General features: G+C 45.1%; 1 protein-coding gene and 2 pseudogenes across 3 annotated transcripts; all 3 read right to left on the bottom strand.

Moving 5' to 3' along the window:
* Positions 1–5,703: 5,703 nt before the first annotated feature.
* Positions 5,704–10,442, bottom strand: LOC133886836 (uncharacterized). 3 transcript variants are annotated; one of them, XR_009903441.1, is made up of 6 exons: positions 10,256–10,442; positions 10,061–10,157; positions 9,343–9,602; positions 8,709–8,802; positions 8,179–8,296; positions 5,704–8,098 (listed from the first exon to the last, which is right to left on the bottom strand). XR_009903441.1 is itself a non-coding variant. In XM_062326708.1 (4 exons), the coding sequence occupies exons 1-4, from the start codon at positions 9,579–9,581 to the stop codon at positions 8,000–8,002; spliced, it is 477 nt and encodes a 158-aa protein (XP_062182692.1). In that variant the 5' UTR covers positions 9,582–9,736; the 3' UTR covers positions 5,704–7,999. The 3 variants fall into 3 exon arrangements, 1 of the variants encoding a protein (XP_062182692.1); XR_009903442.1 differs by having other exon boundaries at positions 9,343–9,566; XM_062326708.1 differs by lacking the exons at positions 10,061–10,157; positions 10,256–10,442 and having other exon boundaries at positions 8,179–8,223; positions 9,343–9,736.
* A 2,892-nt stretch (positions 10,443–13,334) lies between these two features.
* Positions 13,335–14,145, bottom strand: LOC133887314 (protein argonaute 4A-like; annotated as a pseudogene).
* On the bottom strand, positions 13,965–23,560 carry LOC133886834 (probable LRR receptor-like serine/threonine-protein kinase At3g47570; annotated as a pseudogene).
* Between the last annotated feature and the right edge of the window lie 4,169 nt (positions 23,561–27,729).

Below are 27,729 nucleotides of genomic sequence, written 5' to 3'. Positions count from 1 at the left end.
GACATGTATCATTTCAGTTGATTATGTTGATGCTAGTGCTTTGTTCGACTCTGGCGCTAGTTTCTCGTTTGTCTCTGTGGGCTTTGCTGGTCGTGCTGGTCTTCTTGTGCAGGAAATTGATCAGGCCGTGGTGGTTAACTCACCGCGTGGCCTTATTTCTAGTTGCAAGGTCTGTCCAGGCTGTCTTGTATCCTTAGCTGATGAGGAGTTCGTTGTGAATCTGGTGGTGATTCCCTTGGAGCCATTCGATGTCATTCTTGGCATGGACTGGCTATCTCAGTACCGGGCAGTGATCGATTGTTCATGGAAGACCATCACCTTGCAGACGCCATCTGGACGAGAGGTGATCTTTCAGGGGAGTGCTATCCAGCACACTCTCTTGTTCCTGTGCCAAATGTTTCCAGATCGTAAGATGTTAAAATCTGGGATTCTTTGGTCGTTCGTTGATGGTACAGAAGCAGAGGTGCACTTGGAGAATATTCCAGTTGTTTGTCAGTACCCTGATATTTTTCCCAATGAACTTCCAGGATTGCCACCTGAGCGGGAAGCAATGTGTCGCATTGAGCTAGTCCCTAGTGCGAGACCAATCTATAAGACCCCGTACCGGATGGCTCCAGTTGAGCAAGTGGAATTGAAGAAGCAGCTAGATGAGCTCCTGGCTAAGGGCTTTGTTAGGCCGAGCACATCTCCTTGGGCTGCTCCGGTCTTGTTTGTGGAAAAGAAGGATGGCACCAAGAGGCTCTGTGTGGACTATCGGGCACTTAATCAAGTCACCATTAAGAACAAATATCCTATGCCTCGCATTGAGGTTCTCTTTGATCAGTTGAAAGGTGCTAAGGTATTCTCAAAAATTGATCTGCAGTCGGGTTACCATCAATTGCGGATCAGAGAGGAGGATATTGAGAAGACGGCTTTCAGCACGAGGTATGGACATTTCGAGTTTGTAGTTATGTCCTTTGGACTAACGAATGCTCCTGCTGCTTTTATGGAGGCAATGAACAGGATGTTTCACGAGTACCTTGATGTCTTCGTGGTGGTTTTCATCGATGATATCCTTGTCTATTCGAAGACTAAGGAGGAGCACATTGTGCATCTTGGCTTGGTATTGGATACTCTTCGGAAGAACCAATTTTATGCAAAACTCAAGAAGTGTGCCTTTTGGTTATCCGAAGTGGGTTTCCTTGGGCATGTTATCAATGAGAATGGTATCACCGTTGACCCAAAGAATGTTGCATCAGTGGTCAAATGGCGGAGGCCGATCAATGTGACTGAGGTCAGAAGTTTCCTCGGGCTCGCAGGCTATTATCGGTGTTTCGTGCAAGATTTCTCTATCATTGCTAAGCCAATGACCAGGCTCACTCAGAAGGGGGTCCCTTATACTTGGACTGATGAGTGTGAGGCATGCTTCCAGATGTTAAAGAATAAGTTGGTTAATGCGCCTATTCTTTCTTTGCCCGTGAGTGGCAAGCGCTACACCGTGTACACAGATGCTTCCCGAATTGGTTTGGGTTGTGTGCTGATGCAGGAGGGCCGTGTCATCGCTTATGCTTCCAGGAAGTTGAAGTCCCATCAGCAGAATTATCCCACTCATGATCTTGAATTAGCTGCGGTTGTCTTTGCATTGAAAACTTGGAGGCACTACCTTTATGGGGAGTCGTGCGACATCTTTACCGATCATAAGAGTCTCAAGTACATCTTCACTCAGCGAGAGCTGAATTTGAGGCAACGTAGATGGCTAGAGTTGATAAAGGATTATGATTTGGCGATTCAGTACCATCCAGGCAAGGCTAATGTGGTGGCTGATGCTTTAAGCAGGACAGGTGTCCCTAGGACGGTGATGTCCTTGATCTCAGAGTTTGAGCGGATGCATATATCTTTCTGTTTCGCCGGTGTTGCGCAAGAGGAGACACAAATGATCATTCAGATTGCCATACCCGAGCGTGTTCGTGAGGCTCAGCAGCATGATCGGCTCCTTTCTAATGTAAAGAAGAGGATCTCCGAGGGCCGGTCCCGTGAATTCAGTTTAGACGAGGATGGTGTAGTTCGTTTCAGAGGCCGTCTTTGTGTGCCCCAGAAGTCCGAGGTGAAGGCAGATATCCTTCATGAGGCTCACCGTACGCCATACTCTGTGCATCCGGGTGAGACTAAGATGTACCGTGATCTGAAGTAGCTCTTTTGGTGGAAGCGTATGAGGGTTGACATTGCTAAGTATGTTGCTTCTTGTGGTGTGTGCCAACAGGTGAAGGCCGAGCATAAGCGGCCTGCCGGTTTGTTGCAGCCTTTACCAGTTCCCGAGTGGAAATGGGAGGGTGTCGCAATGGACTTTGTGATTGGCTTGCCTCGCTCTCCTCGTGGTCGAGACGCTATATGGGTTGTCGTGGACAGGCTTACTAAGTCCGCGCACTTTATTCCCATGAAGACGACTAACTCTGCGCAGGATTTGGCTCCCTTGTATATTAGGGAAGTGGTTAGATTGCATGGAGTGCCGAAGTCAATTGTTTCGGATCGGGACTCCAAGTTTGTATCTCACTTTTGGCAGAGCTTGCAGAGTGCTTTGGGCACGAAGCTCACTCTTAGCACAGCTTTCCACCCTCAGACGGACGGTCAGTCAGAGTGGACAATCCAGACATTAGAAGATATGTTGCGTGCCTGCATGTTGTCTTGGAAGGGCAGTTGGGAGGACCATCTAGCTTTAGTTGAGTTTGCTTACAACAACAGCTTTCAAGCAAGTATCAAGATGGCTCCTTTCGAGGCTTTATATGGCCGAAAGTGTGTTTCTCCTCTTTGTTGGAATGCGGTGGGTGAGAGATCTTTGCTTGGTCCAGACTTTGTTCAGCAGACCTCAGAAAAGGTGCAGGAGATTCGCCAGAATCTGTTGGCTGCTCAGAGCCGACAGAAGAGCTATGCTGATATTAGACGTCGTGATCTGGAGTTTGCTGTTGGAGATCTCGTGCTTCTCAGGGTATCGCCGACCAGGGGCATTGTTCGCTTTGGTACCACCGGGAAGCTCAGCCCGCGGTACATTGGTCCGTTTCCGATTGTGACTCGTGTTGGTAGTTTGGCCTATCGTCTGGAGTTGCCGGACTCGATGAGGGGAGTGCATAATGTGTTTCATGTTTCTATGCTACGAAAATATCTCCGCGACCCTAAGCATAAGATCGATTTGGAGTCTATCACGGTGGAACAGGATCTCACCGTGGAGTGTCATCCGATGTGCATCTTGGACTCATCTGAGCGAGTCATGAGGAGGAGGACCATCAAGTATGTGAAGGTCCTTTGGTCTAATCAGACTGAACGTGAGGCAACATGGGAACTTGAGGATCAAGTACGAAAGAAGTATCCCGAGCTCTTCGAAGCTGGTGAGTATTGTTACTTATCATCGTTTATGTTTTGTTGCCCTCTCTTATCGTAGAATCGGAGCGGCAGAATTCGGGGACGAATTCCTTTAAGGGGGGAAGAATGTAATACCAATTTATTTTGAGAAAAAAGAAGAAGAGAGAGTTGACTAAATATTGACTTTGTGATCCGTGGCTCGTATGGACGATCGGAGACCGTGGTTGCGTTCATCTCGTCGAGACGAACCCATTTTGCTATTCATATGTCCGTTCCGGGCACTGTGAGACCCGTAGCGAGCCCAATCAATTTAGACCGTTCGTGGTTTTAAAAAAATAAAAAAAAGAGGGATAAGTACTGGATGGATCGGTCCTCAACCCGATCCATCCAGACTCTTCACGTCGTGTGCCGACTCTCTCTCTCTCTCGCGAACTCTCTCTCTCTCTCCCGCGCCGCCGAGCTCCTGTGCCTGCCGGCCGCCGTGCTCCGGTCGCCGCCGCTGCGCCTCCGCTCGCCGTCGCCGCCGGTCGACCGCCTGCTCCGGCCGCCGTGCGCCGTGCCTGCTGCGTCGCCGCGCCCCAGCTGAGTCGCCGTGCGTGCGCGTCCGCCGGCCGCCGCTGCTGCTGCCGGCCACCGCCGGCCCCGCCGCCGGCGCCTCTCTCTCTCTCTCTCTCGGTGTGTCGCCGAAGCACCCAGCCGACCAAGCCACCCAGCGACGCAGAGCAGAGAAGCAAGGAAGAAAGGAAAAAGGAAGAAAGAGGAAAAAAAAAGAGGAGAAGGAAAAAAAAAAAAGAAGAAAAAAAGAGAGGAAAAGTTGGAAATTTCGGATTTTCGTCGGATTCGTCGTCAATCTTTCGAAGGCGATTTTTCGGTAATTTTTGGACGATTGTGGTTTGATTTAAATAAAATCAATCAATTCCTGTCGTATTATTTCATGTGATCGATAGTCTGTTCCGTTTCGATAATTGTTATTGATTCGAAGATACGATATCCGAGTCGAAGTATTCTTTTCGTTCATCGGAGCAAAGTCTAATTAGTGAGAGCTTTTGTTCGACTCTGAATTGGAATTAGTGTATCATTTCATGTGATACAGTTTTCTGTATAGTTTTCCGAAATATAGGCGTACCGATGGCGTTGACGTTATTCTTTTTCGGGATTTGGCTTAGGTGCTTTTGGCGTATTAGCGTGTGTCCTCTTCTTTTTCGTCGTCGTGGCATCTTTGTATTAATGGTGTGTTTGTTCAGGTGGTGCGACCTCACGTCACGACTAGTGCCCGGCTTCATCGTCGGAAAAGGCAAGTGAATGTATTGTATGACTATGTTTTAATCTAATATTGGGTTGCCTACATTCTTTAATTGCAGTGCATTCATCTAATCTGAATGACTGATTCTGAGCTGAGTACTATGTTGTTTACGTTTCCAGAAGTTTACTCGATGATTGATTTATGAAGTGCAGTAGGCACGATATGCCATTCTGCAGTTGTGCATTAGTGTTGTATGCAATGTTTTTTTTTGAAGTCTCAAGCATATTCCGGAAGTTATGTTGGTTATGCTTGAAGCACGTCATACATATACATCTCATGCATTGGAAGTTTGTCGTCGTCTTCTGGCCGCGACCGTATCGGTACAGTACCGTATGTTACCCGAGGAGGGGTACGGTGCACACCCTTACGTTACCCGAGGAGGGGTACGGTGCACACCCTTACGTTACCCGAGGAGGGGTAAGGGTGAGGAGAGCATGTCATGTGCATGGTTATGTCTTCTTATGAAATTCAATGGGTTATTCGCATCAAATCTTATTTCCTTTAATTAGCTTGTATATAGATATTATGCGGCTCTGAAGGCTTATACCAACCGAATGTTAAATGATTAATGTTATTGTTGGACTTGCTTAGTCATAATTGTTTCTCCTAGTGTTGGCGGTCTGTTTCATTACTAGTTTCTATTTAGAATTGTTAGCACATTCATCTGTGGCTAATAGCTTTTGCAAAGTACCTTTCACTTGCTGAGATTTTCGAATCTCACCCGTGTTTTCTTTCCAGGTTCCTTTTGAGGTGTCAATCGTTTGCGGGATGGGTAGCTGCACGTCGCCTGCACGTTTACCTTCTCTCTTGGGCTAAACTTGATGCCCTGTTAGATATTGTCTTTTGCCCTGTAATGTTTATAATGAGTTTGATGGTGGTTCAGTTGTTTGGTCGAGGCTTGTACCTCGTTGCTAGGATCTTTGTTTTGCTAGTGTGATATTTTATATCTGTTCTGTCTGCTGTTGTTGCCTGTTATACCTCCACTTTTAGGGGAGGTGCTGCTGAAATTTTTCCTCAGCTTTCGGCGGATTTTGTAGGTTGGCCTAAGTGACCCTCCGGGCTTGTTTTTGTCCCCGGGGTGTTACAACTGGGCCGTCTCTCGACTTGCCATCGCCTTTTCATCTTGACTTGGTCGACACCATCTTCATCACCTTCTCTTCCCACCATGTTTTCTTGTGCCCTCCATGTGAGCGATGCGGCTCGCCCATGGCTCCACCCGGTCTGGTACGGTCCGTCGGTACCAAGCCTCCACTTGCCCTTCACCACCTTGCCGTCGACCGTCATGTCGCATCCATACACCTACACATCATGAGCCAAGAAACATATCTCTCCGCTATCCTCTGTTTTCACCCCCGGTTAGCCATAAACATAATCAAACATAATTGAAACATACTATGCAAACTAAAGGCTCTAAATCAACAATTACATCAATCACTCATCATCAACAACACAAATCTCTCTTGTGTTCTCACAAACCAACTCTATCAGCGTTGACTTCTCGTGCACTTCAATAGACTGCTTACTGTGTCTCCATCGATCAGCCAACTTACGGCACCTTCAATTTGTTCAGTTCAGATCTCTGACCTAACTTAGATTATTAGCAAGGATAAAGTACGTATAGTATATTCCAGCACAACTGGCATGAGAAACACAAGAATTACGGTGAATATTCACATATCTTTCGAGATCTCTCGTGCATATGTTTGAGCAAAATACCATGTAGCAAGCTCCGAGATCCATATAAGATTTAGAGTTTATAAGATAAAATAAAATAATTTAAATATCTATTTTTTATCCAAAATAACAAGATATCTCAACAAAGACCCTCGAACTAGGGATGAACTAGAAAAGTGGCGCGGCTTTACCGCGCTTGGAGACCCTCGCCTGCTGACCCTTGTTTGTTGTGTCATATTCTTCATGTGGTACATGAGAAGGCTAAGGAAACGAAAATAATCCCTTCTTGTGCATTTTTGCAAAACTGATTATGTTCAGTAGTCAGTCTGTTAATCCATATCTAAGATATACTTGTTATTGTTACATGTATTTTCAATGTATTTACGTGGTAGTACTAAGCTAATTTTCTATTTCCAGTAATACAATCATTATGTCATATACTTTTTGAATTAAGTTATGGATCCACATCGGATCAGAGTAAGAAAGAGTCATGATGCTAAATCCATGTCAGGTATTAATTTAAAAACTGCAAATAGCATGAATGTTAAAATACCTAACTACGCTGGCAACATTGGCGGCGCAGAGCCATCGGAACCGTTGGAGCCGTCGGGGAGGCAACTCTCCGACAAGGCCCTGGTTGAGGAGCCCCTCGTCATCGTCAGCTCGCGAGCGTTCCAGGAGATATTGAAAGTACACATGTAAATGGTCAAGCTTCAGTTCGACCAGTTCACATATTATATGGTGAGAGTGGTCAGTGAATGCAAATTGATTCAAAATTGCACATTGGAAGGTTATGGCAGCAAGGAACTGTATTAACACTGCAGTTCCAAAACGCATGTCAGAGGAATGTTGTAGGAATAACACCTTGAGCATGATGACATGACATTCAAGGGGCGTTGAAGGTATTCCAACATGATAAATGTTACATTTGACAAAATTGAGCTATTGCAAGCTTGGCTGAGAGAGTTGTGCTTGTAAGAAACTACTTACACTTCAAATGTTCTTGTGGTGGTACCCATGCATTATCAAATATAAGTTTTAGCAGAACCAAATACGTAGCTATCTATGGTACTATAATATTTTCATGTGTACAAATAGAAGATATTAGTAAATAGAATTAGTGCACTTATTTTCAAGAAATGGAATGCAAATAAACATGTATAACCAGCCTCTTAAAACTGTAAAGTAAATATATCCTTAGATATTATGTGTATATGTATATATATTTCTATGATAAACTCTGAAAATATTCTGCTTTATCTCCTGTCACTATATCCGAGTTTTTTTTAAAGAAAAAAGAACACATTGACAATACAAGTTTTTTTTTGTACAGAAAAAGAATAGAGAGAAAGTTCATTCCAATGGCAGTAATAGGTGTAGATATTGTTAAATAAATAAAGCACAATTTGAAACTACAAACTACCTGAAATATAGCATGAGCGCATGAAAAAAAGAAACCATGTGTATTCGGCTGATTGATGAGGCAGGTACAAACCTTTTCTTTTACATTGATCTTGCGTGAAGTCGACTCTTTAACCAAGGAACAAATGCATCCCATTGAATTGTCACAGGAAAATACTTATTACAGAAATTTACTCATGGCATATTCATCAACACCGTCATTGTAAAAAAAAAAAGAATGTTAGATACAACTGTTGCAGATTGAACGCGGAAATCAGAAGAAAATGTTCACCTGTGTGCAAAACTATGGATCTTATAGAATGTTTTTGGATCAAAAAGTAGATGACAATGTGACAACCGCCCATCGCTCCCAGCACAACCAGTTTCCTGGAAAGATCTAATTAGCTGTCTTGAGAAGAGAAAGGAGAATGGAAAAAAGGCATCCCTTGCACTATGAAGTTCGGTACCTGTATGTATTCTTCTAAGCTTTCTTGCACGCTATAGTGAATCACCTTTAGGTGGGGGGGGGGGGGGGGGGAATGCTTGAATCAGTCCAAGTGATCAGGAGTATAACTTTGCTTAAAGCTGTGAGATGTGATATTTGAAAGAAAATGTAAATATTTTATGCTATTCATACCCCTTCAACATCACTCTTATCAAGACACATGCCAAATGGCACTGTTGAAACAACCTTGGGCATAGGGAGGTAGAAAACAAGGTTAGAGATCTAAACGTGCAGAATAGAGAGAATGAGATATTCCTTAGTTCATCGAAATGGCAGGAATAGTTCTAGAAATGTTAAATAAATAAAGCAGAATTTGAAGGTAGGCTAGCAAAAGGAGAAGAAAGAAAAATAATCCACTGTGGCAATTCTACAACCTTGTGACTTCCGTTGTAATCTCTATCGTTTGTGCGCACTCTATTCTGAGTAAACAGGATAAGCTTTATTGATCTCAGATCTTTCCTTATTTGAGCTTACTAATACAAGCGGAGTTACCTTGTTGGTATAATAAATCTTGCATGCCTTGAAGACCTTAGCCAGGATGAACTGCGCATTGGTCCTCAGGTTCCTAGCCCTGACGACCACCTGCCTGCGAAGAAGCAAAAGCTTCACGTCAGCTAGTAGATCAATAGCTGAACGCCAACAACAGTAACCTTAGCCCCCGCTACTCTCCCAGATGCAAATTTGTCGAGAAATTAAGCCCCATGAGGTGATCCAGATTGATCAGGTCGAGTGAACCGGGGAACAAATCGGGGCGGATTGGAGATGGACGTAAGAGGAAAGTACACACCCTTCCTTTTTTATCAAAATATAGCATCGAAGATGAGGAAAATCATAACTACAGGAGCGTTTTTTTTAACATTTACCAAGGCATTCGACGACCAATTCAGCAGTAAACATGAGTATATAACAATCTTGGCAAACTAATTCTTTGTTCTCTATATGAGTAGTCAATCGTATTGGCTATTATTTTTTCTCTGTATAGTAAAACTGGATAGAGATTTTGCACAGTTTAAATCAATTTTATACAATGGTAGGGCCAATCTAATTTGGATTAATTTAACAATGGAAATTGATGCATACTTGTAGTGTAAGTTTGGTCATTGCAAGGTTGGCACCCAATGCGTACCTGTAATGCAAGTTTGCTGACCAGCGTGAACTCATTGACACCGATGCCTGCCGCGGCGATACGTTGGAAGACGTCCTGCGCGTCGCGGTGGCGGCCACTGGAAGCGCAGCCGGAGAGCATGGTCGTCCAAGCCAGAACGTTCCAATCGGGCACTTCATCGAACATATCGTGGGCGTGGCAGTCCCAGTCGGGCATTTCATCGAACACATCATGGGCACGGCAAACTGTGCCACGCCCATGGGGATTTCAATAGTAATGACCTCGACAAGGAAATATGTCAGCCGCTTTGGCTTCCCCACATTAATACAGGGAAAATCACCAGAGTATCTCAACTCTATGCCACAGTTCTTGACAAATTAATCATAAACAGTTAACTCTGTTGTTTCAGGGTCACCATTTTTTTCACGGATAATTTCTGGATTTGCCACCCTTAACAGGTGCCATTTTTCCGCTGAGGTTGACATGCGGGTCATCCTGAGTCTATGAAACTGGGCCCGGATGGCAAATTGCCTGCCACTCGGTGTTAAAAGTGGCAAATCCTGAAATACCCCCCATTTTCACCATTTCTGTTCTTTCGTTTGAAACTACGAGCATGGAATCACCAAGTACTTAATAAAAAAGTGAAAAATGTCGACATAAGTAAAGAAAAAGAAACTGCAAAAAAGGATGACAAAAAACATAAATTAAGAATATTTCAACATATCATCATGCAACTTACATCTGTTCAGAGCAACTCCTGTTGCTCAAACCAACAATGTTATATTCTGTATTTGCAGGGCTTGTCTTATCTTTAAATTCTTCAGTGCACGCTTAACCTGCAGAAGTTCAACAAAGATGCAATTATAGGCATCTAAGAGTAAAATGGCTCTCGATCTTCATTCTTATACTATTGTTTTCAGCATGATGATGTTACCTTGGCGCAGTCAATCTTGTTTGGATGATCAACTGTCAAATCCCTAAAATTTATCCCCTTCTCTCTCCTTTCTCTCTCTTCCTCTCTCCTCCATCCCCTCCCCGTGACCCGTCTGCCACCGCCGCCTGCCGCGCCGCGCCACGCTGTCCCGTTGCCGCGCGCCGCGCCGGCAGTCCTTGCGCCCCGTGCCACCTCGTGCCCCGCGCCATCGCCTCGCGCCTCGCGCCGCCTCGCGCCCCGAGCCACCTCGCCCCGCGGGCCGCCCGGTCGCCGGGCTATATAAGAAGATGAACAGTGCCCTCCTCCACCTCACTCCCTCTCTCTCTCTCTCTCTCTCCCCGAGCCCCTCCGCCGCCTCGCCGCCTCACTCCGCGCGTCGCCGCCGGTGAGCTCCCTAGCCCCCTTCTCGCCTTCCCTCTCCCTCCTTTCCCTCCCCCCGTGAGCGTACCTGGGACTCCGGTCGCCGGCCGCCGCCCTCCCGACGCTGGGCCGTCGCCTCCCCACGGTCGGCCGTCGCTTCCCGTCGCTTCCCGCCGCTTTCCCGTCGCCAGGCCGAAGCCGTTTCCCCGCCCGCCAGCGCCGTAAGTGCGCCGCCGCCGCCCTCCGGCCAGCGCTCCACCGCCGCCGCCGTCGCCCCTCTCTCTCCCTCCCCCTCGCGCTCTCCGCAGCCGAGCCACCGGTCTCCTCTCCTCTCTCTGTTTTTATCCCCCGAGCCGAGCCATTCGAAGCTGAGCCGAGCCGTAGAAGCCGAGCCGAGCCGAGCCGCTGAGCCCACCGACAAAATCGAGCCAAGCCGTAAGCCCGAGCCGAGCCGCGAGCCGAGTCCAATCCCGAGCCGACTCAGCCGAATATTCTTGGAATATTCTCCCCTTTTCTTTTTCTGAATTTCTCTCCCGGCAAAACTTCCGAAGCCCGTTTCTCCTCCGTCCTAACTCCGTTTTCATCGATTCTTCCACCGATATTCATCTAAATTCGAGATCTATCCAATCATGTTAATTTCATAATTTTTGTAAATTGTTTGGTTATTGTTTTAATTGTTTGATTGATTATACCTATGTCGTTGTTGCGATTATTAGAGGAATGAGCATTCGAGGAAGACCCCGAGGACCCGGAGTTTGAAGAAGGAGCAGACGAGGACTTCAACGAAGGCAAGTCCTACAATCGTTGATCATGTTGATCCTATGTTTTTAAATACAACCCGTAGAGCCGTTGTTTCAAACAATAGGAGTATGCATGATTAAATTAATAGTTGTGATTTTTTAAGAAATGCTAGAATAGTTATGACCCAGCTTGTTTATCCCATGCCTTATCATTGTCACCTATATTCCATTGAAACCCTAGAAGGTTCCCAACATCAACTATAATAATTGTTTGGATGAATGCTTGTTTACTAGCATGCTTAGAATTGCTTTGCTCAAAAGAAAGAACTAGATTATTTATATATGATAATCATGCTTTACAATGTGAAGTGATGTGTGCTTGGTGCGTGTGCGTGTGCGTGTAAAACTTGTGTTCTTGGGAAAACTCTAGAGTAGTGTTGACGAGGGTGAGTAAGATGCCCCACAAAAGTGGGAACTACCTTGGAGCAAGGTTCGCCTTTGTGGTATTCTTGCTGGGAGACTCTTGCCTCGGTCATATAAGGACCGGTTTGCTATGACATCTCACCTAGTATCCACTCGTACAACCACATGGTCTGTATGGGCAGGACTTGACCTAACCCCTCTGACTTAGTGCGGTACCCACCCGGAGGCCGGTAGTGGCAATAGGGACCAGGAGAAGACTTGGGTAGTGTGTAGCCCAAGGTCTGACTGATGATATTGATTGAGGCTATGTCAAAGCCTTGGGATTGCTAAGTGGTCCTTCCCGTGAATCTTCTAAGGCCCCTGGTATCTTAGTGCCCCATAGGTGGATATTGTGGTTTCGTTGTGAGGTCGTTGCGTCTCGTTACGACAGCTTCACCAGTTGCTAAGGTGGGAGCTTGTGCATATCTTGTGGGTAAAGTGTACAACCTCTGCAGAGTGTTAAACCTATCCGGATAGTCGTGTCCTCGGTCAAGGACATGCTATAGTTTGGTCACAATGATTAGCTTTTCGGCGTGAGTATCTCCTTGGTGTGTGAGTGGGCTGTGTGCCCGTGTTTTCAAAAAGAAGGATTTTGGCTTTGTGCTCTAAGCCTCCTGGACTGTGTGTCCGCTGGCAAAAGTCTTGTGGGAACTGGCGGGACGGATATATCTCCCCCAGGGCCGTCAACCCTCATAAGCTCAACTTATGTGTTCTCTTCAGAAATATTTTTATTAAAGTTAGTCTTTGCAAAATGAACCTTGCATCAATAAAACTAGCTTTCCGTAAAAACTAAAAGACTCTATAGCCTTATCCTTGATCTACCTTTAAGTATCTAATTTTTCCTTGAGGTAGGACTTGCTGAGTACCTTATGTACTCACACTTGCTAATTGTGGATCCAGATGATCCAGAGGCTGACTTCATCGAAAGAGAAGATGAAGATTAGAGAAGCCGGTTTCGTCTGCACTCAAGCTGCCTGTAGGACTTGGGTCGCTTTTATGTGTTTCCGCTGTGCTTCGAGGGTTTGTTAATTTTATGCCTACGGGCTTCTGTTGTAATAAACTCTGTGTTGTACTCTATTATCGTATTTATTCGATGTATATCTGTGATGTCTACTTCTGTTAGAGTTCGTGCGTACCCGCTACTGATCTAAGGACTAGTATGAGCTACACGAGATGACCCCAAAGAAGGAGTCCGACATCAACCTTTTGATTGGCAAGTAGAAAATCAATAACAGGACCAGGTTTCACTATCATTGTTGTGGACACGGCTGCATAAACCAAATAATACATGTAAATATTACCAACTGCATACAAAGAACTGATCACAGTATAGCATGGATCTGGACTTTTAGATGATAAAACATATCAATATTAAGTGAAAGTCCACTCTGCGTGGCACGGAAGCTAGTATGGAATCCTCTACAGCCCATTACACCGCCACACAAATCAACAAAATTGGAAGGATTATTGTGGAAGAATGATTGCCGGACCAAGAGGCAACCCCTGCAAACAAAAGGAAAATGTTTAAGGGATACAGAATAGCTATGCTGTAAACAATATCAATAAAATCAACGATGCATGAAAAATAAGCCTTCAGAAAGGTATGAAAGATTCATTCTGCTTTACAGATTGCTGTCTCAAAATAATATCAATTACTCGGATTGCTTCCTGAGTATGCTCCGATTCCTGACCTCTCAAAGTCTGTGCAATTGCACTCATAGGAATTTTCGCTGCAAAGGATAGCTCCACTTTGAACGTCTTTGTCTGGTAGGGCCTTCTAACCCTTTTCCTGTCACTTCCAGAAGGACTATCATTGCCAGGGCTGCCATTTGCAGTCATCCTAAATGCAAGGAAATCAAGTCAGCATGAAGGAATAGTTGGCACAGTACTAGATCAGAACAAAGCAACTGAAATAGTGGAGTCATTACTTTCCAGTGGAAACATCTTCCAGCACAACAGTAAACTCGTTGTTAACTTGACGAAGAGCACAAATTGTGAACAGGCTATTCTCACCATCATATGCAAAATCTTTTTTTGTAAGCTCAGTTGCGTATGTTTGCTGGAGTTTGTCAATCACTTTTCTCCCTACCCCTTGCCATCAACCGGCCTATCATCTTCAGACTTTAGATTCACCTGCGATCAATAAAACATAGGAGTAATAATAATTAGATACGAGCAAGAAAACAAAATAACAATTGTAAACAAGGATAAGAGGCGCACATAGTAGTGACAGAAAAATTCATCTGTGGTCTTCAGAGAAACTTTGAAGTGGTTTGTTAAAAGCTTTATATGCTGTCCTTTTTTGCGCAAGACCGTGGACTTCGACATTCAGCTCGAGATGGAGGAGTGCGTGCGTAGGCTGCTGCCACCAAGCAAAACTACGCAGCCGGTGGAGCTAGGGGACGCGCACCGCGAGATCGATACGGAGTTGGGGGACTGGCACCGCGAGCTCGAGGCGGTGCTCAGGAAGATGGCGCCGCCCAACGGCTGCACTGTGCTCATCTTCCGCGCGCTGTGCGGGTGTCCCAAGGGGAGCATAGAGGTGTGGGGCGGAGGTGGTTCGGATCGAAGTTGAGAAGCAACGTGTCCTGGTAGACCGTGCGGGTGTCCTCCGCCTCGGAGAAGCCGTACTCAAGGAGGAGGTCGCGGAAGGCATCGGCCCTGTCCGTGTCCCGGATGCGGACGTTGTAGGTGGAGGCGGGTAGCGGCGGCGGCAAGGGAGAGGCCGCAGGAGACCAGGTAGGTGACAGTGGCAGGGCGGGTCTCGGGGCCGGTCACGACGGCGGTGGAGGAGTAGCCGCAGGGGAGGACGCATCCATGGCTGGGGAGCCAGAGATGGGGAGGAGCGAAGAATGACGCCGAAGGCGACAGGTAGTCGGAAGGGATGACGCACGATGTGGGAGGCGCGCGGCCATGCGTGGGCCTCGGGAGGAGCGGCTGGGGGCGCGCGGTGCGTCGGCTACCACGGATCCGCCGCTACCGCCGCCGTCTTCTCCTTTCCCACACGGCAAGGACGATGGGAACAGGGTAGGTTGGAGGACACGCTGCAACGTGGTGGTCCACCGGTGCCGAGAGCTGGTGGCGGGAACGGGTGGAGGAGAGGTGGGGATGCGGAGGGGGCAGCACCGGGCGTGAGCAATGGTGGTGCTGTCGGGCGGAGGAAGAGGGGAGGTAGGGAGCTGCGACACTGGAGGGTGGGGGAGCGGTAGACTGTGGCGGCCGGAGACGGAGGCGGCGGTGACGGCGGGGGTTGGAGGCGGCGGTGCCACTTGAAATCTCACCCAAGGCGAAGGAGGCGGTGGGTGGCGAGATGGGGAGGGGAAGAAAGGTCGAGAGCGTCGCGCTCTGGGAGGACTCGCGAAGTCGCTGGACACCGGCGCTCACAGGCCAAGACCCGGCGGCTTTCCTGTCCCTCGATGGCTTGATCCGACAAGCGTTGTTTTATTATCGACGTGGTTGGCTCGAGAATCCCACGCGAATTCGGTATTAAAGATTTTTTTAAGCTAAGCTCTACTAAATAGATCCTTAAGAAGAATATAATTACAACACTACCCCTGTGAGGAAGACACTAGAGGTGAAAACGGATAGAATACAGACGGATAATGGTCATTCCATATCTTTATCCTTATTTTTAATCGGAAACGAAAACGAATACGGAAATTCCAAATACGGAAACGAATACGGATAGTATCGGAAACAAATACGGTGCGAATATGAATCGAATACAAATACGGATCCGGATATCTGTCAAATGATAAAGACCCCTTAAATTATGCGTATAAAAACAACAAAAATAATAATATAGTATAAAGAAACAATTACATCAGAGTTGCAACAATGGGGATATGTCTTGGAAAGGGTGAAAGAAGTTCGTAGGAATTTTCTTGGAATTTTCTAGAGGCTCTCGGTATTTTTTGGGATTTTTTTGGATTTTCTAGCAATTTTAGGAATTAAAAAAGGATTTTTAGAAAGTAAATAAAACAAAATTGAATTTAATATATTATTCCAAATTATTTTACTAAAGAAAAAACCTTTTCTAAATTATCATAATTATTTATGAATTTTCCAAAATTAAAAACATTTAAGAAACTTATTTAAACATTAAAACTATTATTCTATATTTATTAAAACATTATTATCCGTATTCTTATCCGGATATTATCCGTTTCCGTATCCGTATCCGGGCAAAAAAACGTTTTCGTATCCTTATCCGGCCCAAAAAATGTTTCCGTATCCGTATGTGGATAAGGAATATCCATATTCGTATCTAATCCAAAAATATCCATATCCGTATCCGGATAAGACAATCCGTATCCGTTTTTTCAGATCCGGTTCGGATATTATCCGAACTATTTTCCTGCCTAGAAGACACTATGTAAAATTGAAACACCCTTCGCAAACCGGAACAGCACTTAAAAGCAGAAACCAAGGCCCTAAGCTCCCACAACAACAGACTTGCCAAGGATGATCAAACAATACTAGGCCACCCTCGCGATAGCACCTCCGACTTCACCGCAACAAGCTCTTTACTTCTCAAATCTTGCAAACAACTCGTTATTAATCATAACCAAAAGCAATAATTGGGTATCGTAAAAAACTCCAAAAATAAAGAAAACAGAAAAAAAAACACAGCCTTGGTGTTGCAGCTTCAAGTTGCCAGCCTCAGTTTGCTGGCCCTACTGACGGGAGTAGTCTGCAGAGGAGCAAGCCTTACCGTCATTTCTCAGCGCTTTTATCCCTGGACGCCTCATTACAGATAATGCTTTGATAGCCTTTGAATGCATTCATACCTTGCAGCATATCAATGACAAGGAGAGGGGCTTCTGTGCTTACAAATTGGATTTGTCCAAGGCCTATGACCGAGTTGATTGGGTGTTTCTCCAAAAGGTTCAAGAGAAGCTGGGCTTTCATCGAAAATGGATACAGTGGATGATGAGTTGTGTGACCACTGTAAGCTATGCTGTCTGCTTCAATGGAGTTCGTTTAGACTCCTTTCACCCAACACGAGGTCTACGCCAAGGTGATCCGTTATCTCCATACCTCTTTTTGTTTGTAGCGGATGCGCTCTCAGTGCTGCTCCAACAAGAGTCTCAAAATATGGCAATTACCCCTATAAAGGTTTCCAGAAGGGCTCCGGGTATTTCACATTTGCTGTTTGCTGATGATAGTTTGCTTTTCTTTCGGGCTAATGAGTTGGAAGCACAGCGGACCAGAGACCTTCTGCACTCTTTCTGCTCGGCAACAGGTCAATTAATTAATCACTCGAAGTGTTCGCTTATGTTCCATGAAAATTGTGATGGTGAAGTCCAGGATAGAATTGCTTCCGTACTGGGCACTACTCAAACTTCTTTTGAGCCGAAGTATCTTGGCCTCCCTACTCCAAATGGTCGGCTAAAGGCAGATCGGTTCCAGCCCCTAAGGGAGAGGTTAGGCAAGCGGATGTTAACTTACCTTGAGAAAGAACTATCCATTGGAGCAAAGGAAGTACTCATCAAGTCGGTGGCTCAGGCAATCCCAACGTATACTATGAATGTCTTTAAACTTCAGGATTGTGTATGTGATGAGTTGGAGAAAATCATTCGGAATTTTTGGTGGGGATCGAAGAATGGCAAAAGGAAAACTCATTGGATATCATGGCAATGTATGATACGGTCTAAAGGTATGGGTGGCATGGGCTTCAGGGATTTGAGACTCTTCAATCAAGCGCTACTGGCCCGGCAAGCTTGGCGTCTAGTTGAGTGTCCTGAGAGCCTTTGTGCTAGAGTACTCAAAGCGAAGTATTATCCAAATGGAAATTTAATTGATACTTCTTTTCCGACTGTTATGTCTCCTACTTGGCGAGCTATCATCCATGGGTTGGAGTTGCTAAAGAAGGGTTTGATTTGGCGCATTGGCAACAGAGAGAAGGTGCATATATGGCGTCACAATTGGATTCCCAGATTGTCAAATCTGGCAGTATCTGGACGACGGGGGATTTGTAGATTGAAAAAGGTTTCCCAACTTATGACCAACTCTGGTTCTCAGTGGAACGTAAGGCTAATAGAAAGAGTTTTCCTTCCCCATGATGTTGAAGCAATTCTAAAGATTAAGATCCCTAGGAGTGAGCACAATGACTGTCTTTGCTGGCATTATGAAAAAACAGGAGTTTTCTCTGTTCGAAGTGCCTATAAAGTGGCTCTGAATCTTCGGGATCAGAACATGGGTGAAGGCAGTATGAGCAGCCACCCTTTGGGGGAGAGACCATTATGGAATTCGGTATGGAAATTGAAAGTGCCTACAAAGGTAAAGAACTTCATTTGGAGAGTTATCAATCAAGGTTTACCCACTCGAATTAATAAATGGAGGAGACAAATTGAAAGGATTAACATGTGCGAGCTATGCGGTTTGGAGCCTGAGACGGAGCATCATGCGTTAGTAAATTGCATTAAGGCAAAAGAGCTTCGGTCAGCTATCAGAATGCACTGGAACCTACCGAAAGAGGATCAATTTCGCTTCAACGGTCCGGACTGGCTTCTTCTATTGATTTCCAGTTTGGATCCTGAAATTGGTGTGCAAGTTGCTCTCCTTATGTGGCGCTCTTGGCATGTGAGAAATGAAATTGTACACAATGAAAGCTGATCGCCGATAGCTGTCTCTCTCCGATTTTTATGCAGTTACCTTGAGACACTGTTTATGATCTGGCAAGAACAGGGGATGGGGAATGACAAAGGAAAGCGGGTAATGCTGTCTGCTGCTGAGCAACGGCGGAAGGCTAGACTGGCCAAGGCTGAGCTGAGGGGACATCTGCGCTGGACTCCTCCTCCAGTGGGATGGGTTAAAATAAACGTGGACGGGGCGTTTTCAGCAGAATCGGGAAGGGCCGGAGTGGGCATTGTCATCCGAAACCACCATGGTTCTGCTCTGCTATGTGCCTGGAGGGCGATCTTCGATGGCTCATCTGCGGAGGAGGTGGAGTTAATGGCGTGCAGAGATGGGATAAACCTAGCGGCTGAATGGATTCGGGAAAAGGTGATTGTGGAATCGGACTGTGCCACAATTATCAATGCTCTGAGATGTAGAGTTACTGATAAGTCGGCACTTAGCTTCTTGATTGAGGACACCAAGCAGGCTAGTTGCTCTTTGCCGGAAGTGAAGTTCCAGGCTGTAAAGAGAGAGAGGAATTTAGTCGCTCACGAACTCGCGCAATTGGCGAAACGTACTACACACTCTGCGGTGTGGCGTATGCAGGTTCCCCTTTGCGTTGAGTCTATGATTGCCCAGGAGTGTAATTACGTTTCTGAGTAATCAATAAAGCTCTCTCTTTGCCCGCAAAAAAAAAAAATTATAAATGAAATAGCTAGTATATTACCTATATTTCCCCTCAGATATGCCTCCTTGATTCCGTGCAGCTTTGCAGCCACTTCCTGCATGTCCAGCCACTTAGCGCAGCGAAGTCCAATGTTTAGCACTGAAAGTAAACACTCCAAGCTTTTCTCCTTCATGGCAGTTGATGTTTCTTGCGATAATGCATGCTCCTCTTCTAGTAGTTCAGGATCTACAATCTGTGATATCCTGTCCGGGAAGTTCATCTCAACGAATGTTGCAATGTTCAGCCCGTCCTTGAACATATCGTCAGTTGGCCTCTTCCGCAAAATACTTCAAGTAGACAAATCCCAAAGCTGTAAACATCCCCAGCACTTGAAACTCCACCACCTGCTGCACATTCTGTGGATAACATATACAAGAAAGTTTTAGTCCAAAGTTTAGTAGAGGAACCACAACGCATTACGAAAATTAGAATACCTGGGGCAACATATCCAATTGTTCCCTTTATAGCAATTGAAGAAGTTGAGATCGAATCACTGGAAGATGATGCTGTAGAATCAACTTTGAACCTTGCAAGACCAAAGTCTCCAACATGTGCCGTCATGTTGTCATCCAGAAGAATGTTTCCTGGCTTCAGATCGCAGTGAACAATAGTTCCTTGGTTGTTATGGTGGAGGTATTCCAATGCATCTGCAACATCCACCACAATGCTTAACCTTTGTGCCAGTGTAATGCGGCTCGGAGTTGAAGTGTTCTCATCATCTTGAGCTGAGTACAGTAGTGCATGCAGGTCACCTCGCGGCATGAACTCATAGACTAAGGCTTTGAAATCATTCCCCTTATAATCAATACTTGAGCACGCAGTTAGGATAGGAACTAGATTGCGATGCCGCACATTTCTCAGAGCATTACATTCTACGATGAAGCTCTTATGTGCTCCCTCTGTCTCCAGGCTGAAAACTTTGATAGCAACCACAATTCTGTCTTGGAACATTTTTCCTTGATAAACGAAAGAATATCTTCCTCTACCAATTAAATTGGATGTGGCAAACCCCTCTGTTGCTCTAGCAAGATCATGGTAAGAAACTTTCGGAAAGTTGCTACCAAATGAGGGCCGAAATATAGGTTTTCTCTTTTGTTTGCCCCTCCAGAGCAACATTACAGATATGACTATAGCAAGTGCCACAATACAGGCTAACGGGATCACCACTTTTTGCACGGTGGAATGCTTGTGCCTTCTAGAATTCAAAGGCGTGACAGAACAAGAGAGTAAGTGTAACTCCAGAGCCCCACCACAAAGCCCCTGGTTTCCATCAATCCTCACGGCAGTTGCATTCCCAAAAATTCCTTTTGTTGGAACCTCACCATTTAGGTGGTTGAATGACACATCTGGTTGCTCAAGAAGTTGTGGGCTGCCAAGAGACACTGGTATTGATCCGGTCAAGTTATTGTGAGACAAATTGAGAACTTGTAGGCTAGTTATATTAATGATGTGGGGATGCTTCCACTGAAAACGTTATGGCCCAGCTTGATAACTTGTAAACTTTCACAGTCACCCAAAGTGCTTGGAATATCTAAAGATAAATTATTACATTGAAGATTCAAATATATGAGTTGTTTGGCATTGCTAATATCGGGATGAAGTGGTCCATATAGGTTGTTGAAAGATAAGTCAATCTGTCCTAATGTTGGAATTCTGAAGAGCTCCTTTGGTATGCTCCCATGAAGATTGTTGTTTCTAATGTCCAGTACTTCAAGCATTTGGAGGTTTCCTAGGATTGAGGGTATGTATCCATCAAATTTGTTTGAGTATAGATAGACACGTTCCAATTGAGTCATATTTGAAAAGGTTGGTGGAATGACCCCTGTAAAGAAATTGCTGCCTAGTGATAGTATTTGCAGATTTTTTAGAGTTCCAAGCCATTCTGGAAGCACTCCAGTAAATTGATTCAGTTCCAATGTCACAAGGATCAGGTTGCGATGGTTTGCTATACCAGAAGGAAAATATCCTGACAGCTGATTTCCTCCCAGATATAGATATTGGAGTTGATTGGAAAGGTTACCTAATGAATTTCGAACATGGCCTTCTAGACAATTCCCATCTACCTCCAAACGCTGCAGCTCAGTGCAGTTGGCTAAGCTGTCCATAAAGTTCCAGTCTTGCTTGTTGCTTGCTCGGAGTTTATTGAACTCGAGATTTAACACAGATAGTTTAGAAAGTTTGCCGATGGAGCTAGGCACCACCCCAGTGAAATTATTCCTGGATATATCGAGCTCGTATAGCCTGGAAGCATTTGTTAATCCAGATGGGATATGCCCATGAAAGAAGTTGCCACCTAATTGGAGCAGTTCGAGATTGGGTAGAGACTAGAGAGTTGCCGATATTGGATGGTACTTCTCCACTTAGACCATTTAATGGAGCGCTAAATCTAACTAGATTAGAAAGATTTAGGACAAGCTGTGGAAAACGACCTGACAACTTATTGCTACCCACATACAAGTATTGCATCCCGGACAACGTTGCAAACTGACTTGGGATGTGGCCCTCGATATTATTTGACGCACAAGAAAACATATTTAGCGTTGTGATATTGGCAAGAGAAGTAGGGATGGTGCTGCTAAGATTATTACGAGAAAGTACCAACGTTTGCAGCCGGTGAGGCAAATATGCAGGAATCGGTCAGCTAGTTGATTATTCCTTAGCCGTAGCTCCTTGAGCTTTGAACAGTTTGCAAGACTGGGTATCCTTCCTTGAAGCGAGTTACTACTCAAGTTGAGGATTTGGAGGCGATGCAGGTGACCAAGGGATTGAGGGATCTCTCCAGTGAATGAATTACCTGGCAAGATTAGAACTTTTAGGAATGTCAGGTTTCCGAGTGAATCAGAGATTCGCCCTACCAAACCTCGACTTGTGAGATTAAGAGAAGTAATACGATTTGGGTGCTTGAGACTACACAGAACACCTTCCCAGCTGCAGAAGTGGCTGCTTTCATTCCACGACATCAAGGCTTGATGTGGATCAAGACTGATTGCATTCTTGAAATCATGTAGTGACAGCCTATCTGTGTAGTTTCCGTTGCAGGAACAGATGACAGCATGTGCACAGAACGCCATGAACACCAAGAGAAACTGTCTGATTGCAGTAAGCTTCATGGCTAAGCTTGCTAGCTTGGCCGAACTTAGATCTTGATGACATGCATTGATAAAAAAAAAGAGAAAGTTCAGAAAATAGTCAACAAATGTCTTAGGGAAAATCCACAGCACCCTCCTCCCAAGTGTCACCCATTTTTTTACTATAGGTCATATTAATGCCCCAAGTTCTAAGGAACTGGCGATGCATTGTGATGTCCAGTGCCATCAGGCCCGCTTCAATTGGTTGTTCCCAAGAAGCAGCAAGAAATAGTCGAGAGCATCTCCAAAAGACGCTCTAAAACTAACTCTCTATATCCCATATAAAAAGCCTTCCCAATAAAACTCACTCTCTAAATCTACTCCATCTCAAACAGACTCCTTACTCTAATCCCTATATTCCAACAGACTCCTCTCTCTTCCCTCTCCTGTGTAACCGACATGCGAACCCTACCCTTCGTCTCCCTCCTTCCTCCCTTTCCATTTTTCTCTCTCCCTTTATCCCGAGCCCCCCATGCCCTGCCGAACGAGCACGAGTGTGCCTATTTCATTTAATAAAGAAGGAGAAAAGCGTGGTAGTATGACTTACACAGAATAAATAACAGCATATTCACTTTAAGTACGTACTGGTCTCAATGAGAAGTGAGAGATTAGCCCGGACGGATATGAGACGAAGGAACCGAAGGAAACAGGGGGAGAATACTTCCTTGTTGGAGGAGACCACAATCACCTGCTCTAACAAGCAACAACCCTTGTACAAGCACCACCACCAAGCATCTCTCGATTCCCCGACCTTACCTACGAACCGATGCCGGAAAACAACCCCACCTCCTCCCGAAATGCAACAGCGAGCCCCCTGGATCCGCAGCTCAAAACCACCCCAGGTCCCGACCAATCCCCCCAAACCCACGACCCACGAAACACCGATACAGCAGGAGAGCGTGCGAACCGGGAGGAAATCTACGAGAGCAGCGGCGTGGTTGGTCACCGTACCTGCGAAGCTCGCCGGCCCCCGACGGGGTCAACCTTCCTGCGCGCGGGCGAGTGCGGTCGGTAGGAGATAGGGAGAGCACCACTCGCTCCAACCGAGCCGAGACTAGGAAGAGGTCTTGGCTTGGGCGTATCAGCGTTTGCCTTGGTTGGATCCCGGAGGCTTAAACCCGGAATCAGTTTATAGTTTAATCGCCGCCTCGGCCGGGTTAGAGCGAGGGGGCGGCGTTACCGGGGAAGATCACCGTCGCGCTGACGTGGCGGCTCACTTCGTCGCACCTGAAGTGGAGGACAGCGTCACGCGGGGCGGACTTTTTTATCTCGCTTCTTCTTTCTTCTACGAGGGACAGCGACTAGGGATGTAAATGGCCCCGATCTCCGTTTTCCGACCGGAAATTCTTCTATTAGAGAATACAAATGGGGCTAATTTTCTCTTTACGGGGTTTAACGGGGAAAAGTCCTTCCCGTCGGGTATGGCGGAGGTATTCCCGTCCCTGTTTCTCGCGGGACCGATTTTTCGAAATATCTAAACTCCCTAGGACCCATATATGCAAGAAATGGTCTAACTAAAGTTCAACTCATCAAAACCCGTAGAGCAACAGGCCCGCCAGGTGCCCTTCACCGTACTGGCGCAGCGGGGACAGGGAACCCGTTGGGTACACATTCCCCGCACGGGAACGGAGATGAGAGAATTTTCTCCCCGTGGGTGGAGACAGAAACGAGAGAAAATTCCCCCAATCGAAGATGAGATAGTTACCCATTCCCTACAAAAATTTTCCCTACTGCCATGCCTAACAATGACACCGTCGTTTTCCCCTTTCTCCATCTCTCTCCAACTACAATAGATGAAGCGTCCTTCCACTCCGCCGGAGGTAGGCGGGGCTGCTTGTCACCACGATGACATGTTTCCCGAGGAAGAATTGTCTAATTCAAACCAACTCAAGTTCTGGTTACTACAAGCATCGGCTTCAATTAGTGAGTCAAATCAATATTTAGTCTCCACTCGGTTGCTATGTTAACTTCAGTTCTGTCAGTCTTTCCTTAGACTAGTCCTAATGGGAGGTTTCATATTCGTGTTTCCAAGAGTGCCACATAAACAAGAATGTATTTAATTGATGGTTGAAATAGTCCTCTACAATGCATTGTTTCATTTTGTTGCAGGGGCGGGCACACGTGAGGTCATGGGTGTACAGATGTACACCCAAATATTTGTCCCATTCTTTTCTGGTTCATTTCTGGTTCAGCCATTTTGTTCAGCTGTTACAAGATTACTCAAAAATTCATATTTTCAATCTCTTTTCCCTATAAGTTTAGACTTTCTAAAAGGCTCCAAAAAATCTACCAATTTTTGTGTAGGTTGTATAATCTATAAGCAACCTATTTTAACCAGTTGCACTTAAAAAGCTAGAACAGAATTCAAATTAAAATTCATTAAAGTTGATTGTTTTTGCACATTTCATAAATTTTTAGAGCTTTAAAAGAATTCCAAAAATAAGGAAAAAAATCGCCAATATTCATCTTAATTAATGGGCTAATTTCTAAAATTATCCTCAGATCTAAGTTATATAGTGAAATTTCAAACTTCTTCATATGACCTCACTTTTCATGAATTTGATCAATTCCAATTAAATGCAAATGCATGCAACAATTGTTCAAAAATGATCAAAGATGATGCTCATGTTGTATATGTATGTCAATTGTTGTTACTGAAAAAAAAAATTTCCAGAGAGAATCTAAAATCAAAATATTTCTGAGAAAATTCAAACGCTAGGCGGGGCACGGTGACGGCGTGGGTACGAGCGAGGCGCGGCCCACACGACTGCGCGCGGGCACGATCATGATGGGTATGTACACCCAAGTTGAAAATGCTAGGCCCGCCACTGTTTTGTTGTTTCATATGCAACACATACAAGAGAGTAATTATATTGGAAAGAGTGTTCAGTGATTTCATGTAGATGAAACCCCCTTCTTCTCTCTTCATTATTTCTTTGCCACATCAAAAAATACTGACATGTCGCTCTATTTAATGATAATGAAACTCCCTTTGGGGTGATCTTAGTGGCCCAAATTTCCAACTATGCAATTAATGGTCTTGTCACATTATCATTAAAGATGACCCCCTGCCCCCAAAGCCATGACCCATGAGGAGACTTGACCCGTCTAATTTTCACATGAAATTTTGCCTATTGATGAATACTTTCAGGTTGCTTAAAATTTTGCCTATTGCTATTAATGCTAAATTTTCTCTCCTTTATGTCCTATATTTTAGTTAATACTCCTTATGTACCAACTATTTGTAGCAATCATGTGATTTTTCACGCGAAATACGTGCTCGTGCGGTTCATCAAAGTCAAACCCGCGACTTGTCACCTCGTGTGAAGCCTTCTTACCTTCTCATCTATCACCTGATTGCTTGAGACTTTTGACGATTATTTGGTCATCAGAACGACTTCGAATGAAAAGTTGTTAACTACAAAGTCGTTAACTGAAAACCATCACTAATGAGTGGCCCGGGCTAAGACCCGACCAAGACCCACCACTAATGAGGGGGTCATTAGTGACAGCGAGTAAATGACCCATCACTAAAGATAATAGTAACGGGTTACCTCAAAGCCTGTCACTAATGATGTAGTCATTAGTGATGGCTAGCGAGGGCACACGTCACTAAATGTAGGCTCGGACGGTTCACTGCCAGGCCACTCCCTAGTGACGGGTGTCCTTATTACCCATCACTAATGAGTGATGTTACATGTCACTAATGGGCCACTAATTAGTGACAGGTGATAAGGACTCCCGTTACTAATGACTACATCATTAGTGACGGGTGTTCTTATCACTGGTCACTAATGAGTGATGTTTACTGTTATTTTCTGCACCGAGCAACACAACCAAATAGTGTCTGTCTGCCAGTTGCTCGGTAAAGGGCAATTTTTTTTTTGCGATTCTGTTGAGGACCAATCAAATCTTGGTGATTTGAAGTTTGGATTGCCCCTTGACCTTTGAAGGTTTGTCTCCCCCATCTCCTCCTCCTCTTGCTCATATATGCATGGTGGATTCTAAGGATTGAGTTGGAATCAACAATTTTGCTCCTTCTCCCAAATCTTGATACATGTGGATTATCCCCCTTGGCTTTTAAAGGTTTGCATCCTCCTTTCCTCCTCCTCTTGCTCCTATTTGCTAAATTATAGGGTTTGAGTTGGTGTTCACAGTTTCTCTTTCTCCCAAATCTTGATATGTATATGGCGTAATTATGTTAATTGTATTCGTAAAAGTGAATTAGCGCACATGCGTAACCTACGTCTCCCGTTCGGGAGTGCTTGATTATAAATATGACTTGGCAACTTGTCATATTTATAAGAAGATGCTTTTGAATTATCTACGAACTTTGGACAGTTCAAGGATATATGGTCCGAGTAGTAGGTTTCTATGCTCTTGTATGGTTCTAGAGAGAATTTCGGAGGTATCTCCCTGTTGTTCTCCGGATACACACTCTCTTAGCTCGTTGTCGAGACGTATATTTGCATAACAGCGGGGAGGTGCTGCCGAAATTTTCTCTAGAACTGTACAAGAGCATAGTAACATGCTTAGGCCTCATAACCTCGAATGAGATTAGGAACTATTTTTGTCTATGCAGAAATTAGTTAGTATCATTCGCCATAGATAACATGTATCATATTGGATGTTAATTGTTGGCTTGAATCTCACTAGAACACACGCACACACTTAATTTAGTTAAATTGAGTTAGAATTTATATACTTATTCTAGCTACTCTGTCGTTTCTATTAACAATGAATATTTTTTCAATTTGTAGATGGTGGAGAGAAGTTGGATGTACCTTGATTGTCGTACTTGTAATGAGTACATGAGCGGGGTGAAGTCTTTCATGAGTGCCGCGGTGGCAAATATGGAAGGTTGGGGTAAAACGGCAATGTGGCATCCATGCTGTGATTGCAAGAACGAGAAGAAATTCCCAAAACCTAACAATGTGTACGATCACATGTTAAGGTGGGGATTGAGAGAGAGATATCACATTTGGAACAAACACGGCGAGGAAGACCTTAACGAAGGGGAAATGTATCAGGTCCTCCCGGACGGCAGTATGGACCAAGGACCCCCGCCAGCTGGTGATATAGATGATTATCTCAGGGATGCAGACATATTAGGATTCAATGATGGCTACGTGGATTTGGTGGAGAATATGGACCAAATGGTGCGCCATGCTGAGGGGCACAACAAGTACAGTGATGGTGAGTTTGCCAAATTCCAGAAACTGGTGCGAGGCTCGAAGACACCATTTTATCCTGGTGTAAGGAGAAATACACGCTGCTGTTTGCGGTGCTTACACTTCTGCAATTAAAGGTAACCCATCATTGGTCTGATAGGAGTTTCAAAGTATTGTTGCATCTGCTAAGGGACATGCTACCAGAGGGGAACAAGGTGCCCAAGACCATCTACTATGCAAAGAAACTAATTTGTCTTTTGGGATT

The sequence above is a fragment of the Phragmites australis genome, chromosome 12, assembly GCF_958298935.1.
Source record: "Phragmites australis chromosome 12, lpPhrAust1.1, whole genome shotgun sequence".
NCBI lineage: Eukaryota > Viridiplantae > Streptophyta > Magnoliopsida > Poales > Poaceae > Phragmites > Phragmites australis.
The sequence above is the reverse complement of the archived record's forward strand: the minus strand, read 5'-3'. Positions and strand labels throughout refer to the sequence as shown.